Source organism: Balaenoptera ricei, chromosome 11 (genome assembly GCF_028023285.1).
Source record: "Balaenoptera ricei isolate mBalRic1 chromosome 11, mBalRic1.hap2, whole genome shotgun sequence".
NCBI classification, from domain to species: domain Eukaryota; kingdom Metazoa; phylum Chordata; class Mammalia; order Artiodactyla; family Balaenopteridae; genus Balaenoptera; species Balaenoptera ricei.
Window position 1 is genome coordinate 22656423 of NC_082649.1, and position 18797 is coordinate 22675219.

General features: G+C 41.1%; 1 protein-coding gene and 1 non-coding gene across 4 annotated transcripts; both read left to right on the top strand.

The window, feature by feature from the left end:
- Positions 1 to 6727: 6727 nt before the first annotated feature.
- Positions 6728 to 14604, top strand: GPX5 (glutathione peroxidase 5). Of its 3 annotated transcripts, XM_059938183.1 has the most exons (6): positions 6728 to 6812; positions 7062 to 7063; positions 9617 to 9770; positions 12583 to 12700; positions 13178 to 13277; positions 14398 to 14604. In XM_059938183.1, the coding sequence occupies exons 1-6, from the start codon at positions 6728 to 6730 to the stop codon at positions 14602 to 14604; spliced, it is 666 nt and encodes a 221-aa protein (XP_059794166.1). The 3 variants fall into 3 exon arrangements, with proteins under 3 accessions (XP_059794166.1, XP_059794165.1, XP_059794167.1); XM_059938182.1 differs by lacking the exon at positions 7062 to 7063 and having other exon boundaries at positions 6728 to 6808; XM_059938184.1 differs by lacking the exons at positions 12583 to 12700; positions 14398 to 14604 and having other exon boundaries at positions 13178 to 13239.
- A 3863-nt stretch (positions 14605 to 18467) lies between these two features.
- On the top strand, positions 18468 to 18561 carry TRNAI-UAU (transfer RNA isoleucine (anticodon UAU)). Its single transcript has 2 exons — positions 18468 to 18505; positions 18526 to 18561. It is a non-coding gene; the product is annotated as a tRNA-Ile (tRNA).
- Positions 18562 to 18797: the final 236 nt, after the last annotated feature.

Here is an 18797-nt window from a genome sequence, read left to right on the forward strand (position 1 = left end):
TGGGAAAAGAAATTAAAACCTTACTCCTACCTTATACAGTCAGCCATCTGCAGTTGGTTAAATCAATGGATATGAAACACGTGGATACAAAGTGCTGACTGTATCCGTTGTATTGTGCAATTTTATATAAGGGACTTGAGCATCTGCAGATTTGGGTATCCATAGGGGCTCCTGGAACCAATCCCTGGCAGATACTCAGGGATGACTATAACATTCTCAAAATTCTAGTCCATCCAAGTCTTTGGCCTCACTTCCAAAACAAGAAATACAGGCACACCTTGGAGATGCTGTGGGTTTGGTTCCTTCCAGACCACTGCAATAAAGTGAGTCACACAATTTTTTTTTTTTTTTTTGGTTTCCCAGTGGGTATAAACGTTACGTTTATACTATACTATTACGTGTTTAATATAGCATTATGTCTAAAAAAACAATGTACGTACCTTAATTAAAAAATAATGCTGCGGGGGGGCGGGGGGGGGGGGGTGGTGGTGGTGGTGGTGGTGGTGCGCTTCCCTGGTGGCGCAGTGGTTGAGAATCCGCCTGCCAATGCAGGGGACACGGGTTCGAGCCCTGGTCTGGGAGGATCCCACATGCTGTGGAGCAAGTGGGCCCGTGAGCCACAACCACTGAGCCTGCGCGTCTGGAGCCTGTGCTCCGCAACAGGAGAGGCCGCGACAGTGAGAGGCACGCGCACCGCGATGAGGAGTGGCCCCCGCTCGCCGGAACTAGAGAAAGCCCTCGCACAGAAACGAAGACCCAACACAGCCATAAATTAAATAAATAAATAAATAAATAAATAAATAATAAATAAATAATAAATAAATAAATAATAAATAAATAATAAATAAATAAATAATAAATAAATAATAAATAAAAATAAAATTAAAAAAATAATGCTGGGACTTCCCTGGTGGTGCAGTGGTTAAGAATCCGCCTGCCAAAGCAGGTAACATGGGTTCAAGCCCTGGTCCAGAAAGATCCCACATGCCTCGGAGCAACTAAGCCCATGCACCACAACTACTGAGTCTGCGCTCTAGAGCCCACGAGTCACAACTACTGAGCCCACGTGCCACAACTACTGAAGCCCGCACGCCTAGAGCCCATGCTCCACAACAAGCGAAGCCACTGCAATGAGAAGCCAGCGCACCGCAAGGAAGAGTAACCCCCACTCACTGCAAGTAGAGAAAGCCCACGCGCAGCAACGGAGACCCAACTCAGCCAAAAATAAATAAATTAATTAATAAACTAAAAAAAACTAATGCTGTTGGAAAAATGGTGCCAATAGACTTGCTCAACTCAGGGTTGTCACAAACCTTCAATTTATAAAAGTGCAGTAAAGTGAAGTGCAATAAAACAAGGTCTGCCTGTGTAGGGGAAGACTGACACTGTGAGGAAAAAATGAGACGACTAAAAATGTGGGATATTTATCAGGACAACTGGACTTATAACTTCAAAAATGCCATAAAAGAGAAACCTAGTGGGACTGATCTAGATTTAAAATAAAAGATACGAAAAAGACATAATCAATATCAAAACATGAACCTTGAATGAATCCAGGTTTGAAAGAGAAGTTATAAAGTCAGTTTAGGAACTATTGGATAAATTAGTTGTTCTAAATCTGATCTGACTGTAACAGGGATAGAGACTGTTGTAGGGGCAGAGTTGTGGCTGTGTCTAGCCCTGGCCTTGTGACTTGGACGAGGCAGTCTCTCCACTTTACTGAGCATCTTCTTCTCATGTATACAGTTGTGGCCTGGGAAACACGAACCATAAGAAACACTAGAGCTTAACATTTGTAAAATTTCTGGCTTCCTACTCTCATTTCCCAATCTTCTAGGGGTAATAACTGATCAAATCAGTTTTAAAGGTGACCAGAATCGTTCAAAATTGAGAAAATAAACGAAGAATGTCAGCCTTAGAAGGGACTTTGGTGATTTTGATATTTTCTCAATGTCCCACAGTTGTATTGAGTTGGTGATGGCTTGCAATGTGTATTGGTGAAATGGGCATATTTATTCTTTCTCTGGGAGCAGCAAGGGCCTGAGACACAGACTGGAGAATTTCCAGGTGGGAGGGCATCTGGGTTTGAATGGTGTGGGTTACTCAAATTCCTGTGGTTGTGCATGGACACAGAGCTCTCTCTCCCACTCCCTCCCCCAAGCCCATTAAGACTGAACAGACAAGAACACTGCCTAAGGGAGTACACATCCTTCCTCTCACTGCCTCCCCTTATCCCCCTCCCCCAACCTCCAAGAAGCAGAATTCTTCCTGTAGCAGGTTGGAGGAGGAAAGCTTGGCATGAGTGACAGACACTTCAGAAAATCTGTGTTTCAGGACCAGCTGTTTCAGTGAAGGCTCAGGGCCAGAATCAGCCTGGACCAGAAGTGAGCTTCCTTATCATGTTTGGGGAAGGAGGTCAGAAGGTTAAGAACACATGAGGATGAAAATTAAATGCAAAAGGAAAGTGGTCTCTCTAGAACTTCCCTTCATTTCCAAACATATATTTTATTGGGAGTTGAACCTAGAGTGGAGAGACAAGTGGATTTGAAATAAAAACTCAGGTTTATGGTCTAGGTCTACACTATTAATGAGACTTTGCTTGTCACTTCTCCTCTCTGAACCTCACTTTTCCATTGAAAATGTGAGCAAATAATGCCTGTTCTGCCTTTGTAACTGGCTGATTGTGAAGGCTAAATGAAATCCTTGATGTGAAGGAGATTTGTCAACTACAAATTCTATGTAAACATAAGCAATACAACTTTAAAATGGCAGACTTAGGAGTAGATCCTACGTTTCACACTTGTAACCCACACTTGCAACACAGGAAAATCCTGGAGACCTGGATGGGGATCCCAGATGCCAATGGAGATTGTCTAATTCAGGGAAAATATCCAAGTAAAACTAAATGGTGGACAAAAATCTCTAAATCATAGTTGGGTGGTTGTAGAGGCTGTGGTTGAATCTGGGGTGAAGAGGTGGACTACATCTCAGAAAAAACTGAACCTGTTTCCTCTATGACCAAAGGAACTAACACAAGAAACTTGGTGCTGATTTTTAGGTAAGATTAAGTCATTAACAGAGGCTAAGACAGAGAGTCTGAAAGGCTTTATTTGACTTTAAGCTGCCACCCACTAGCTGTGGGCAAGAAAGTTATCCTCATAAGAAACCTACCTCAAGGAAAAACTGGAGTCTGACTGGGGAAAATAGGCAGTGCTTGAGACATGTTGATTTTTGCCGTTCTATTTAAGATTATGGACTATTAGCAATTACAAGATTTTTAAAGTCAGGAAGTGACAGTTCTTATTGTTTAATTTAAATCTGGACTGGTTTTCAGACTTAATCTATGGCTCAGGTGACAAACATTTCAAACCTAAAATCTTGTTTGGTAAAATTGATAAAATTTCATTCCCTGTCCTTTCAATGGAAATAAATATATAGATAATTTGGGGCAGGGAAGGTGGAATCCCCAAGTAATCAGTGTAATTGACCTCCAAGATCAAGAACCTAAATCCAAAGTGTTTCAAGGAATGGAGAGTATTTAGCTTGTCTGAAGAATGAGATTCACAGGAGGAGCTACTGAGAGTTAAGACTGAGAAGGAGGCTGAGATCACATCAGGAGCAATTTGGATACCATGCTGGAGATTCTGGATTTGATGCTCTAATAAATTAGTTAGCCTTATTGGCTCACTGTCGGTGGAGGGATATCATCAGACAAGTGTTCAGCAGCTCCAGTGGCAGCAGGTGAAGGAAAAAAAGCATTGAAGGGGAAGAACTTGGAAGAGAGAACACATGACAAGTAGGAAATTATTTCAGCATTCCATAAGGGAAATGACAGGAATTTGACATGTGGCTCTGGTAGAAAGTATGAAGAGAAGGCAGCAGTTATACGATACAGTCAAGTAGACAGTGACAGGAAGTGGCTCCATGTGGCCCCCTGCTGAGCATGAGCTCTTAAACCTTTTCTTCTCCGGGTCAGAGCTCTTGTTTCCAGGGAAACTAAGACAATGGGACACAGAGACTTGGGAAGGCAGAGATTTTAGGCCACTTGACCTGATGAAATTTTCTCTTCTACTCTAGGAGTTAGTTATTGTGTGATGAGCAAACATTAAGTGATTAAGAAAGTAAGGAATTTATAACAGCAAGGGAGAAGCAGTGTGTAATTCCACCTAACTTTGGATAAGTCAGTTTTTCTATTTGAGCATCAGTTTCTTCATCTGTTAAATTAACGATGGGTGTTTACCTTGGGCTAAGTCCAGTGCTAAGAGTTTAAATGAATTATCTCCTTTATTTTTTAAATTAGTCCGATGAAGTTCATATTATTCTCCCAATTTCACAAATGGGACCAGAGGCACAGAGGGTAACTTGCCCAAAGTCACATATCCTGGGAAAGATGAAGGAATTGAAGTACACTATTTTTGAAGCTTGATATTTTAATCTCCATAGTTCTTGAACTGTAGCTGGGCAAAGTATCTGTGGGTGGGAAGGGACCACAAAGCAGAAAATCTGTATAGCTGCCTTAAAGGGCTTTGAGAGCTTTGTGGCTGCACCAGCAGTCATTGTTTTGGGCTCCTCCCTCTAGATTAGAGGCTTCTGAGAAGAGATCAGAAATCTGGGATAACAAAAATCTTCTGTTTTCCAAGAGAATTCAAGAATACCCAGATTCCACCAGAAGCAAGAATTAAACCCTACTCAGACCTCAGTTTTAAGGAAGGGGAGGCAGCTTCTTATGTGAACCTGGAAGAGGGAGGGGGCTGGTTGGAAATGAACTGAGAATTGGAGGGGAAGTATTTATCGTTTCAATAAACGTGGGAGTAAAGCTGAGCTGTCAGCCCAAATCCTGTGGGAGGAGGAAGAAGAGTGTGGGAAGAGTGGTAAAGGCAAACAAACCCGATCCTCTTCAACTAATCCAAATATTTTTCAATATCTCTTTGTTAGTTATCTCCTTACAGCACAGTTAGTTGCTGAATTCACCCCTTGTAATTTCAAAGCCCTAGGGACCACATTCATCCTTGTTTTAGTCATTTTGCCTTCTAAGTCATCAGGCAACAGTTTCACCAAATGTTTTGTTGCAACAGAACAAATGTTGCCAACTTTCCAGTCTGTAGTAACTGTTTCCTTGCCACTCCTCCTCTCTGAGAGGTAGGAAAATGAGAGTGGACTGGGGACAAAAAAAATTTTTAATTAATATAAGAAGAGAATCATTGCACAGCCTAATGATGATAAAGTGCCATAAATTTAAAAGTTTGATTAATTCAACCCTTTAAATCTGAGATTTAAATGGAAAAAAAAACCCAAATAATATTTTAAACTTCAAGGAGCTAATAATCTGATGAGGAATATACAACTGTTCCAAGAATGAGAACACTATGCATATTAAACATATTTTACCTATAGGGAGAGAGGAATCAAAAATCAATGAAGTTTGGGTATGAATAATAAATAAAACAAGACAGGAACCTTACAAGGACAAGTAATCATGAATTTAGGAGTATGATTAACTCAAACCTTAGCACTTGAGGTCCAGAAAGTAAAACTGTATTGTAGACAAGAGAAAGTTACTGGTCAGCCCCCCCATGAAGTTGGTGGGATTTAAATATGTTATTTATGTGAGAAACTCAGCAATTCCTAGGGCTCCAAGTCTGCATCATCAACTCATCTATTCTAAACTTTTGGCTGAGACTATTGAGCAGTGGTTGGAAACTGTTGCTGAATGGATGGGGGTTCTTATGATGGTTGAGAGGCAAAGCATTTTTATCCTTAGAGGAACTTGAGTCTCACTTCCATTATCCTTCTTGGGCCTTCAGGCTTCCAGGAGATTAAAAGAAGTGTTTGCAACTTCCTATACATTTATAATTATTTCAAAATTTAAAAAAATTTTTTAAAGTTATTTACTTAAAAAAAAGCATCACATTCAAAATGGCAGATTATCCTCCAGAAAGTTGTCGGCTATTAGTAGTCCTCCCTGCCCCCACCTGGTGTATAAGAGCCTCCTACACCAGACTAACACGGAGACTGGGCACCTCCATTCCTTTGAACTTTGACCAATCTGATAAATGCAAAATGCAACTATTCTTGTTTATACCTCTTTGATTATTGGTAAGGGAGAACATTGTATCCTACTACAGACGCCACTTGGTTTACTGTCTGGTGCCCATGTTTCTCTTGGGCTGCTTGGTTTTTCTTACTGACTAGTAAGCACATGAAAGCATTTGTGAACATTTGTACAGTGAACATATTAACATGCAAATATTTTTCCCTTCCTCAGGCCCAGTTTCCTTCTAATGGATCACATGTGGTCCATTCTTTGATTTTTTTTTTTTAACTTACATAGTAATATTAGGATTAGTATTTGGAATGTCTAGTCATGCCTTTTTGCAGTGACTTTACTGAGATGTCTGCACCTAGATACGGCTATCCACTCAGAAAAAATAGACAATAGTCTTCAAGGACTGTGGAGCGCTTGCCCTCACCTTTTCATAATTCTGCCAGAATTTATGTGAGTCCCGGGTCCTCATCACACTAGTGAGCTCTGAGTGCTCACGGGGGTGTGTGTAGGTGAGGATGTGGTTTGAATTCTACGTCCTCTTGCCCTACTCACACCCCAGAAATCCTTGCCACCCTGAAACTGGCCTGCATAGGCTTGGGCTAGTCCCTGCCAGGGTATCAAAAGGCTGCCAGGTACCCGACAACCTCAGACTCTCAGACTAGTGATCTACAGATACTAGTCATGACTGTACAGTTAAGGGCCTCCTATCTTTTCCCCCTTTTCCTAGCTGGCTTCATGCAGTCAAATTCTAAGCTGGAGAAGGTGAGTGACCACCAGAGAGGGTGGGACAGGACTCAAAGGTGGAGCCTTCTGTCCTGCTCCCAAATCTTGCCCTCAGTCCTTCTTGTAAGACTCTGACCTCTGCTTTCTCCCTCTTTGTGGGTTCCCCTAAACCTTTCTTCTCTTCTCCTTGAATTTTCTTCACTCCTATGAATGGGTGTTCCTTGAGTTGAATATGGGTAGGGACGAGAGTGTCTTTTTACTGTGGTCCTTTCTCCCCTCCTTCTCCACGTAGAGGTCGCCTGGATACCCCTCCAGCCACATCAGTCTGTGCATCAGAGCTGGGTCTGAGGCACGGGGCAGTGGTGGGCATCAGAGTGGATGGGGACCAGGGTTTGGAGGAGAGGCTGAGTTGAGTCATCTCAGACCAGCTAAGCAGGAAACCCACGAAGAGGTGGAAAAAAACTAATGTGGAAGTTTTAGGGATGGATAAAATCAGAGAGTTATCAGAGAAACATAAAACATATGGAAAAAAATAATTGGAGGCCTAAAACAGCTGGATCTGAAATCAGGAGTCTTGGATTCTGGCCTCAGTTCTATTTCCAATTCATGGCTCAGTTGCCTTATTGATGAAAATGTTTGTATGGCAGTGGCAGGAGCAGTTCAGGGAAGAATAGCAATGAACTAGATGACTCAGAAGCACAAAGGAATCATGAAGTTAGGGGCAAGCGAACTCTCATTCACATAGTGGGTTATCACTTTTGGCCTTAGACAAGTCAACTCACCTCTGTTAGTCTCTGCTTTCTCATCATAAATGTGTGTGTAACAGTATCTACCCACCTGCTCACCCAATTACTGGGTGGGTGAGCAATAATTATTATGCATATAATGTGTTCTATAAAAGACAACTCTAGTAAGATTTTCCTCCCTCTTGACTAGATAGCCTCCTGAGTGATTTCCCTATTTTTGAGAGTTGATATGGATTTTATGTTATCCAGTGCTGTCTACTTGGGTGTGGAGATTCTGGGCTGTAGAATTTGTTTAATAAAAGCTGAGTCTGGAAGTATTTGAGACATATCACACAGACTTAAATAAATGTGAAACAGCAATGAATACCAGGAGTAAGCTGGACTGGACTAAGAGGAGTCTTCAAGTTCAGAGTCTAAGTCCCCACATTCTGGTACCCTACATGATTTTCAGTAATTTTCATTGCAGTAGCACAGGGGGGAAAAAAGGAAAATTCTTAAAAATGTTTAGCTTGGAACCAGGCATCAGGGAGATAGGAATGGATGCTATGATACAATGTTCTCTTTATACATGTCTCAGTTTTGCTGGTGTGTGTATATGTGTATGCATTTAGGCAAAGGTGGGAAAGCCTGTGTGGAGAAAATGCCTCTCTCCCCAGGAGCAGAGCCTAAGTAGCTACAACCTGGTATGCTAGGGATAGAATCAGTGGTAGAGTTTGGTTTGGTTTTGTGTTGGATCACTTCTTTAGGTGGGGGCAGATGGTGTTTGACTAAAATCCTTTATAGTCCATTGCATTTCCAGGAAGTCTAGTTTAATCCCGGTTTAAGTCTGGACCTTTCTTATCAGATTATGTCCTTCCCTCCTTTCTCTGGTCAGTACCTCTCTGCCTTTTTCTCACTGGGTGGTTTGGACATTAGCTTTCTTTTCATAATTCCGGATTTTACATTCCCTATATTCCAGAAGCCATTTGTAGTGGCTTCCCCGATATAGGGAGAGAGATCAGGATGTGCTGGTGAGCACCGTGGAGTCGGCACACTTTGGGTACTGCATGCACCCTGCATGGATAGAGACAGTGGAGGGAGAGGATGAGATCTGCCTGTAGAAGAATTTAACCTAAGAACAGGCAGTGGTGATTTCACGTGGAGCTTATTTCTGTTATGTGGAAATTTGCTCAGATATGTTCAGGAAATTTGATAAGGTATAGGCTAGATGGAGCTGATGATGAAGGCAGGTATTAGATACCTCGAGCACAATGGGTGAGGAGCTGGGTATGTGCTAAGGTGGATGCTGCTAGGCAGATTTTAGTGACCTGTTCACAGATGCATTTTTGAGCTCTCCATCTCCTTTCTTGGGAGCTACAAAAAGTTAGAATTTCACAGTATTGGCTAGTGCATTGAGAGAGAAAACTACTCAAGGTGGGGGTAATATTAGATTCTAGAATGTTAAACCTGGAAGGCCCCTTGAGGATCTGATAGGAATCTAGACAAATGTCTTCATTTTACCAGTGGGGAAACTGAGGGCCAAGGATGAGAATTGCCCAGGTCCATAAAGAAATTTAACAATAGAGCTGGCTTCTAATTCCCCAGTAGAGCTCTTTCCACTCCACTATGCTGATGAGTGGGGTAAGAAGTCAGAAGACCTAGGGAAAGTTAAAGAAGTAACAAGGCCATCCTTAAATACTTAGGCAATTTAAAACCTTCCCTTCACTGAAGGAGTCAGGCAAGATGCCTTCAACACAGAGACAAGGAGTAGCCTCATTTTCATAGAAGCATGAAAGGCAGTGCGCTTTTCTGTTTGTCTCCACTTACTTCCAGGCCATCCCATTCCAGCTCATGAATCTCTGCTCTTTTCCATTCATCCAAGCAGTTCCTGGTATCTCACCTCTGCCAGGATAATAGAGAGACTTGACTGATTGTTGCTCAAAAAACCATTGACTTTCAAGTCACAAGACCTAGTTTCAGTCTTGTCATTGACACCTTAGACAACTCTTATTTGTTTTCTGGGTCTCAGTAAATATATGCATTATTCTTTGAGTGCTTTGAAAGGTTATACCGATGTTAGGAATTATTGTTACTAATATTACGATTTTTAAAAATCTTCCAGATGGATTGCTACAAATATGTGAAAGGTACCATCTATGATTATGACGCTTTCACTCTTAATGGAAAGGAACACATTCAGTTCAAGCAGTATGTGGGCAAGCATGTCCTTTTTGTCAGTGTGGCCACCTATTGTGGTCTGACAGCTCAACATCCTGGTAAGAGTTCATAAGCAAATCTCCTTGGGGATAAATTTTCCAGCTCATTATATTCTAAGTCATGTTGGAATTATATTCTAATTCTAATTATATGTATCAAAATAAATACTCATGATCAAGTGACTTTATTCCCTGATGTCAGGAGTCAGTAAACTATGGTCCACAGGGCAAATCTGGCCAGCCTACTTTTGTAAATAAAGTTTTATTGAACATAGCCATGCTCACTCATTTACAGATTGTCTGTGATGGATGTTAAGCTACAAGGCAGAGTTGAGTGGTTGTATGAGTGATGGTGTCAGAGACCATCTGAAATTACTATCTGGACCTTCACAGAAAATGTTTGTTGACCCCTTCCTATGTCCTGCCTCTGTTTTGCTCCTGAGATTTCCAGGAGAATCAATAATGTATCTGACATCTAGGAGCCTCCCTGAAGATTCAAGTCTCCTTGGTAAATACAGGAGGTAGGATTGATGTTTTTGAGACTTTTCCAGGGTTTTACATGTAACTTACAAAGACAGGGAAAAGGGGAAAGGGGCTTTATACCTGGAGCACATTTGACTGGAGCAAGGGCTGGTAGAGGAGGCCATAATAGAGGCAAACACTCCCTCTCCAACCTCAACGCCTCCTTTAAGTGTAGTTTTTCCCTCTCTGTACATTACTCTGGGCAGAATTTTATCTTTCTCATATCTTAGGCCATGTTGTTTGAAAGCCAATAAATAATGAACAGGATTATTTTCTTTCAGAAACAGATGCACTTCTTATATTTGAACTAATTAAGAACTTCGATTTTAAATTCTTGGTTATGTTATATTTTTACAAGGTAATATATTCACAAGGCTCAAAATTAAAGGAATAAAGAAGTTTAGAGTGAAAAGTTTATTCATCTCTTTCCCCTCCCTTCAGATGACCAATATTGTCGTTTACAAAATATATAGGTATTCTTTTTTTTTCTTTTCCCCCACTTGATAACATATTATAAATACTATTTGCCAATTTGCTTTTTAAAATTAATAAGTTACCTTGGAGTTTAGACCATTGCCTCCCTCTTTTTTAAGACTGAAGAATATTCTACTGGACCATACTTCATTTTACCAGTTTATAGGGACTTTAAAAATCAATTTATTCAGTTCCCACTCTGTACATAACAGATGAGGAAACTGAGAAATAGCTACTCAAGGACTGGTAGACATGTTTCCTAATTTATTGTCTCTTTCCTAGAGGAAGTGATTACCTACAGTGACTAAAGACAAGAGTGGAGGATGTGGGGAAAGGTATAAGGAACCATTTGGAAACAGGAAAGCAATCTCATATTGCAAAAATAAATAAATAAATAAAAATAAAAGGACTAAGAGGAGGTATCAGTTGACCCCGTTGGCTGAGCAGAATCTGGGTGGGACTGGTTAGTGTTTGCTAGGGGACTGAAAGTATCTAGCTCAGAAAGGGTGAACAAAGAAGACAATTATAAAAGTCTGAGGAGACAGATTGGAAAACTTGGGGAAGAAGGCAGTTGGAAGCTTGTGTTTTGGCATATCAATGAGGGTTTTTAGGTAGAATGCATCTTTAACATCCTGAAGACTGTTGAAGAACACCAGGAAGCTCAACTTGGAATTTCTCTGGTTCTCTTTGCCCCTGTCAGATTTACCCACACTCCACCCAGGATGAACCAGCTTGTGCAGAGGAGAGAAGCACATTCTCATTGTGTGTGTCTTTTCCTTTTAAAAAGAGAGATTCAATCTACCAATTAACCAACCAGGGAAGGCAAACTGATGAGAAGTGATGTTTAAACGTAGTTTTGTTTAAAAATCACCTGATGAGCTTTTCATTTTTTAATTGTGGTACAAAAAGACATGACATAAAATTTACCATTTTAACCATTTTTAAGAATACTGTTCAGTAGTGTTAAAAATATTCATTCTTGTGAAACAAATCTCCAGAACTTTTCCATCTTGCAAAACTGAAATTCTGTACCCATTAAATAACAGCTCTCCTTTTCCCCTTCCCCCCAACCCCTAGTAACCACCATTCTACCTTCTGTTTCTATAAATTTGACTACTTTAGATACCAAATGTATTTGTCTTACCTGCAGTATTTGTCTTTTTCATGACTAGTCTATTTCACTTAGCATAATGTCATCAAGGTTCATCCATGTTGTAGCATGTGACAGAATTTCCTTCCATTTTAAGGCTGAATAATATTCCATTGTACGGATATACCACATTTGTTTATCCATTCACCCACTGATGGACATTTGTGTTGCTTCCACTTCTTGATTTTTATGAATAGTGCTCCTATGAACATGGATGTGCAAATATCTCTTTGAGGCCCTATTTTGAATTCTTTGCATATATACCCAGAAGTGGGAATGCTGATCTATGGTAGTTCTATTTTTAATTTTTGGGGAAACCTCCATACTATTTTCCATAGTACTTAAACCATTTTACAATCCCACCAGCAGTGATCTGGTGAGCTTTAGAATAATAAAGGTGACTGGGGAGCCATCTCAGAAGAATGTAATCAGAAATTTTTCTGGAATGGAACCTGGGTATCCCTATTTTTAAGGGAAGGCCCCCACCTGATTCTGATGTGCTGCAGATTTGGGAAATACTGCACTATAACATTTTGAATACATGTTTGGAGATCCAGTATCTAATTTCAGCCCTGCCACGAACAGTCTTTCTGACCTAGATTTTTTTTTTTTTCCTTCCCTGGGCCTCTGCTTTTTTCCTCTGTAAAATGGGTATCTCTAAGGATCTTTCTCTACACAAGGAGGCTCTCTAGCCAGGCCGCCATATTGTCCCTTCTCTACCCATAGAACTGAGTGCACTTCAGGAGGAGCTGAAGCCGTTTGACCTAGTTGTGTTTGGCTTTCCCTGCAACCAATTTGGAAAGCAAGAACCAGGAGAGAACTCAGAGATCCTTCCGGGACTGAAGTAAGTGCCTGCTTGAAACCCTATAGGGGTCTCTGTCTACCTTTCCTCTGTTTCCAGAGGCACTTCCATATTGGGGACTTCTGGGATGGGTAGTGGGTTAATAGGCTTAGGGGCATCTGCAAACTGATTTTAACTTTGGCCTCTGCTGATATGAGTCTGGCAGTGTCAGACACTCTCTCCCCCTCTCTGGGAAGTGAGAACTGGATGGACCACGGAGGAGCAGGAGCACAGAAATAGCTCCTGGTATTGTTGGTACAGAAACAGTGCAGGGGGAGACAGTGATAGGATGTGGAATAGGGAAAATAAAGTGAATCAGGGAGCCCAAAGTTTAAAAATGGCCTTATTTTCCCTTCCCAGCCCTGTTTTCTATACCTCCACCTCTCTCTCCCCTTTCTCATGACCTCAAATTCTGGTACCCCATCATAACTTTCTCTCATATATTCTGGAGCTTCCTGGGAACATTATGGTTCATTGCAGGTATGTCCGTCCAGGAGGAGGATATGTACCTAATTTCCAGCTTTTTGAGAAAGGGGATGTGAATGGCGAAAAAGAGCAGAAAGTCTTCACCTTCTTGAAGGTGAGTTAATCACTGACCTAAGCCTCTTCTTCCCAAATATTCCTAGCATAGAGTTGGTGTGGTGGAAATGGATCCAAGGGCACCTGCCTGGAGGTGGGATTGGACTCTTTGGAAGAGATCTCCAGATTAGCATAGGGATTGGGGCTTAATTTGTTAGTATCTATGATGCTCTGGCTTTGTGTGGTGGAGAGAGTTGTATAGAGTGGCACCTTTCACTGGGACCACCCTCTTTTGTTCACTGACATTCATTCATTTATACATTCAAGGTATACTTGTTGAGTGCCTGCTATCTATAAGGCAGTTTTCTAAATAATAAGGGTATAAAGATGAATAGAAACAGTCCCTATTCCTTGATGATTTCATACTGGAGAGGATGACATAGAAATCAGGTATAATACAATGTAGTAAGTGCCTTTTATGAAACACTGACTCTTAGATATAGAGAATGTGAGAGCTGAACGGGCCCCTACAGATCATCAATCAGAGTTCAGTGTTCTTAGATGCTGAACTGTGGGCCAAAGCTGGCCTATGTTGAGATTTTTATATATTCTCAGTAAATTGAAAAAATAGGACAATATAAGGAGGATTTCATAAACTCAGCTGATTTATAGGGCTACCCTTTATTCTAAGATTAGTACCTATATGTAATTTATTCTTATAATTATCTTTTTAAAACTAAATGGTGAAGCAATGATGTTTTTAAAATTTTCTCTTATTTGACAAAACAAAATGTTGGAACTCCTATTGGTCCCAAAAGATATTTTTGAAATGTTACTGGCCCATGGAGTATCAAGACTTGGGAAACTACATTCTAATCTAAACCATTCACTTCACAGAAAAGGAAACTGAAAGCTAGAGAGGTGACATATCTTATTCATAGCAGCAGGATTCTGTGATGTGGTCACAGGGAGAAACAGAAAGAGGGAATAGACTTTTGCTATAATATCTACAACATTCTTGGTAGTTGGTATCTTTGTGATTCAGAGAATATATTAGTAATCAGAGGAAATGAAAATATCTTGATATAAGAGGGAGCAGATTACCTGTGGGTGAAAATAGCCTGAATCATCCAAGAGCAGAAATGATACTGTCATTTCTCTTTTCCATCTCTCTCCTTCAGCAATCCTGTCCTCACCCTTCTGAACTTATGGGCTCAATCAAGCATATATCCTGGGAACCCGTCATGGTCCACGACATCCGCTGGAATTTTGAAAAGTTCCTGGTGGGACCTGATGTAGTCCCTGTCATGCGCTGGTTCCATCAGGCTCCAGTCAGTACAGTCAAGTCAGATATTCTGGCATACTTGAAACAGCTCAAAACTGAATAGGAAGACCAAGTTGGGGGCAGGAGCCATCCTGCTTCTTACCTGAAGACCTGTTCAAAAAAAAAAAAAAAAATCCATCTTTTCACTACACTCTCTTCCTAAATGGCCTCCACTTGACTAAATCACCTCTATAGTGCCAAAATTCCCACTCTCTACCAAGTAGATTTATATTCAGAAGGCTACTGCTATTTCCCCTTGCAAGAGTAAGTGGGTGAAGAAAAAACAGAATGGAAACCCTAAATCCTCAGACATCTGTTACAAATTTAATAATGCATATCCATCAAAGGAAAATCATCCTTCCATGAGGAAGGTTCAGTTTGTCACAATATCCTGAAAAAGAACGTTGCTACACATTCTGATTTCTCCTTCTCTCTCTACCCTAAAGGTGTAGAAATAGCAATGGGGTGTATAGCCATACAATTTAGGTTCCACTTCATAACATATTTCCTTCCCCAGGAGAAACATGAAATGTCAATTTCCAAACATTTTCGGATCAGTCTTTATCTGTGACACCCCACCCACCCCTGCCCCCACTGATCTGTCACTCTTCTGTAGGAGCCCTAGGTCGAGTGGGAGCAGGAAATTGCCTCACATGAAGTGAAGGGCATCTTCACAATAGTGGGAACTGGAGCCTCTTTCTAATTTGGACCCTACAAAAACTTTCCTATGTCTGATCTTTACTGCATTCAGATTGTGACACTTGGGCAGAGCACCCTTTGAAGGACAGTCTTTCCTCTCTCAACCTTAGATTCCTCAGCTTCAGAACCAGCCCTGACCCTATCTCCAATCAAATGTTTTCTGCAGCAACAGGGATCAGTGTGGTGGTTTTTAAATCCTATCCTGTGCTCAAACTCATCATACCTTTCTCTTCTTCCTCACTGTGACTGTCACAGATGGTGGATTGACCAAATTACCTGAACCCCCTGGACAGAAGGATTTACCATCCCAGGTCCTTGAAAGGTTGTTACCTGATGGCTCTCAACTCTCATCCCTCTTTAGGACTTGTCTCAGGTCAAGGTCACATTTCATTTCCGGAGGCAGCCTGTATGCAATTATTGGTCAATGAGAGGTATAACAGCCACGATCTGGCTTCTCAATTTAGGACAACTCTGAAGGACCCATTCCAGTGGTGGAGACCCCCAAGGGGTAGGCAGTTGCCCTTTTGCACTTGTACTGCAGCCCAATTTTTCCCTCTGACAAATTCTGATTCTCTTCATTGCTTCTCAGGTGTTGACCCTGAGGTAGTGCCCCAGTAAACTTTCTGAATGCAAATCCCCATCTTGGAGTCTTTCCGGGGAACCCAACCTACAACAGTTAGTACCAAAAGTGATCTGAGAAAGAGGATGATAAGATGAGATTTTTGAAGCTGAATTACCCACCATCTGGTTGAGGGGATTGATGGAGCACAAACAGCCACTGGCAAAAAGTAGCAGTTTTTAAAACTTTCACCAAACCTGAACTGAGATGCTACACTGGTGGATATGCACAAGAAGATGTGATGTATCAGGTGCTTGATAAATATGGGAGAAATGGTAATAATAATGTAATAGAATTGTATAGTTGTTATTAGAAGAAATTGATGCCTTGGAAAAAGATGATTAAAGGCTGAGGATGATATCTCATCAAATAAAGGCTAACTGTGAAAGCCAGAGTGTCTCCATAATAGGATATAAAGAACCTCTCATATCCTGCAACTCAAGAGCATAAAAAGCTAAGTTTCAGATCCAAGATTTAATCATAAGAATAGTAGAACTCCAAAGTGGGTTAAATTCTCAAACTAGATTATCTTCTATGCCTAGGTCATGGCCTTGATTGGAAAAGAATAGAACCTTGAGACATTGAATGGAGTCATCTGGTGGGAAGCACTAGAACATCTAAATCTCCAGATTTCCCAAGATCCTTTGAGCCTTTTAGAAGTAACCCAGTCCTCCTTATTAAGGGTTCTTCCTTGAAGACAATGCAGAGACCTCTCCTCTGCCAAACACATGCCTCTGCCACTCACTCAGCGTCTTTCCCATATAGAACTAAATTCTAAGGGTTCTGGATCAAGAAGAGAACTCAAAGTTAGCTGAAGTAGAGTTTACTGATACTGAAGCATTCTCCAAAAGTACAGAATTTTTACACACTGGCAAGAACTCAACATACTATTAGGATTCTCCTGCTTGAAAAAGAAATGGCTCTCACTAAATGTGGTAAGAATGCCATGACTCTTGTGATTGATGGCACAAAGGAGGGATCAAAAGCTCAGAAAAGTGGGCATGCTAGAGTGGATTTATTGGATTTACCATGTAATGCTGTAAAACCCACTAGATGAATGTGTCACAAGAGGGCCAAAGGACATTCTGTTTAAAAAAAAAAAGTAATATGCTGGGGAGAGGGGCACCAGCCTCACTGAGAAGTTTTATGATGAGTGTCCTCTACTGGCGCTGGGCTGATGGTATGAGATTCTGCTACAGAAGTAAATTCACTGACAGCAATGGGGATTATAGGATCCTGAAATAATTCAGGCCAGAGATAGCAGCACTCAACCATCAGAATCCATGAGTGTGTGTGTGTGTGTGTGTGTGTGTGTGTGTGCAGTGCATCTGCATGCCCCAGGAGTGTGTGGGTGAAATTACTGTAATGAGAGACAATTTCAGAGTGGTAGCCAAATTTGCAGAGTGTTTGAGATAATAAAATACAGCATCTCTAGAAGCAAGATAGATGGGAAGTCAACAAGCATATCACTGTCTACACAATCAGAAGAAATTGAGGATAGATAATCAGGAGACTGAGGGCAGCTGCCCCAGTTAAAAATAAAATCACAATACCTTTCTCAATTTCTGATCTTAAACCAGTTTTCAGACCTGAAATTTTTGACTAAAGGAGAAGCCAAGTCCTGAGGACCCTGCAGTGCCACTGCAAATATGTAGCATATAATTCCCCCATTCCTTTCCTAAGGGGACTTATGACCATTTACTCAATAACCATAAACTCAAGAAAGAGAAATACCCTCACATTTCAAGGACTGTTGGAAACAAGGTCCAAGTTGATATTGATACGGAAAGACCCAAAGTGTCATCATGACCCCCCTGTTAAAATGGAGGTAATAGGGACCAGGTAACAAACGGAGTTGTGGCTCAGGTCTGGTTCACAGTGCGTCCACTTAAAGCTTGAAATGAACTACAACAAATATAAACATAGATTTCTCTGAGTATGAGACTTCAGAAAATGTTCAAGTTATCTTTTTGTTTTTCTGCATTTCCTTAGTATGTATTACATCTGTACATTTATAACTGTGGTTTTTCGAAAGGAAATATTAGCTCTGAATGTTTCAGGATAACAACGTATTTTAACATTTTTAGGTTAAAAAACAGCGAGTGATCGGGTCGGGGTGGGATAGGTGGCATCTGAAGCAGAAGAAAGGTCAGTCGAGCGGAGCTCAGAGTGGAGACGGGAAACTCAAGAAAGTAGAACCGCTGAGATGGAAAGTCCGCGGGAATCCGGAAGCAATGAAAATGCACTGGTTTCTTACAGATGGAATACACACTCCTAAGTGGAAAGCTTCCTGCCTTTGTGGAACCAATGTAATTTTTTTTTTCATTCAAATGCTTTCAAATAACAGTCTGAATTTAGAGAAGCCGTGGGAATCTGAGCGGAAGATCAAGATAGAGATAACTGCGACGCTCAGCCCCGGCAGCATCTCTGTACTGTGGGGGAAACGGCTGCAGATCGGCAAATACCAGGGATGCCTTGATTGCTGCTTTTAATCCCATTTGTGGAAGCCCCATATCAGAAGGTGCCATTTTGTTCATAACATTTAATACCTTTAACAAAAATACCGTCTTCATCTGTGAAAGTATATTCACTTATACCTCCCTAACGTAGCTCCAGTGGCGCAATCGGTTAGCGCGCGGTACTTATAAGACAGTACACTTGTGAGCGATGCCGAGGTTGTGAGTTCGAGCCTCACCTGGAGCAACTTTTACTACTCTCTAGCTCATACAACGAGACAGGCCAAATTTGAGGTCACCCCCCGAAGAGATCAACTGTTGTGATTTCTGTCCTACATCTTGCTTGTGATTTGTCTTAAAATTCTCTCTTAAAGTCACGCATAACAAGTACCATCCTGCTGAGTGTGGTGCCTGCCTTCTTCCAACACTTTGGCAATTTATCATTTGACACTTGCCAAGACGACTGTTCACAGTATTCAACTA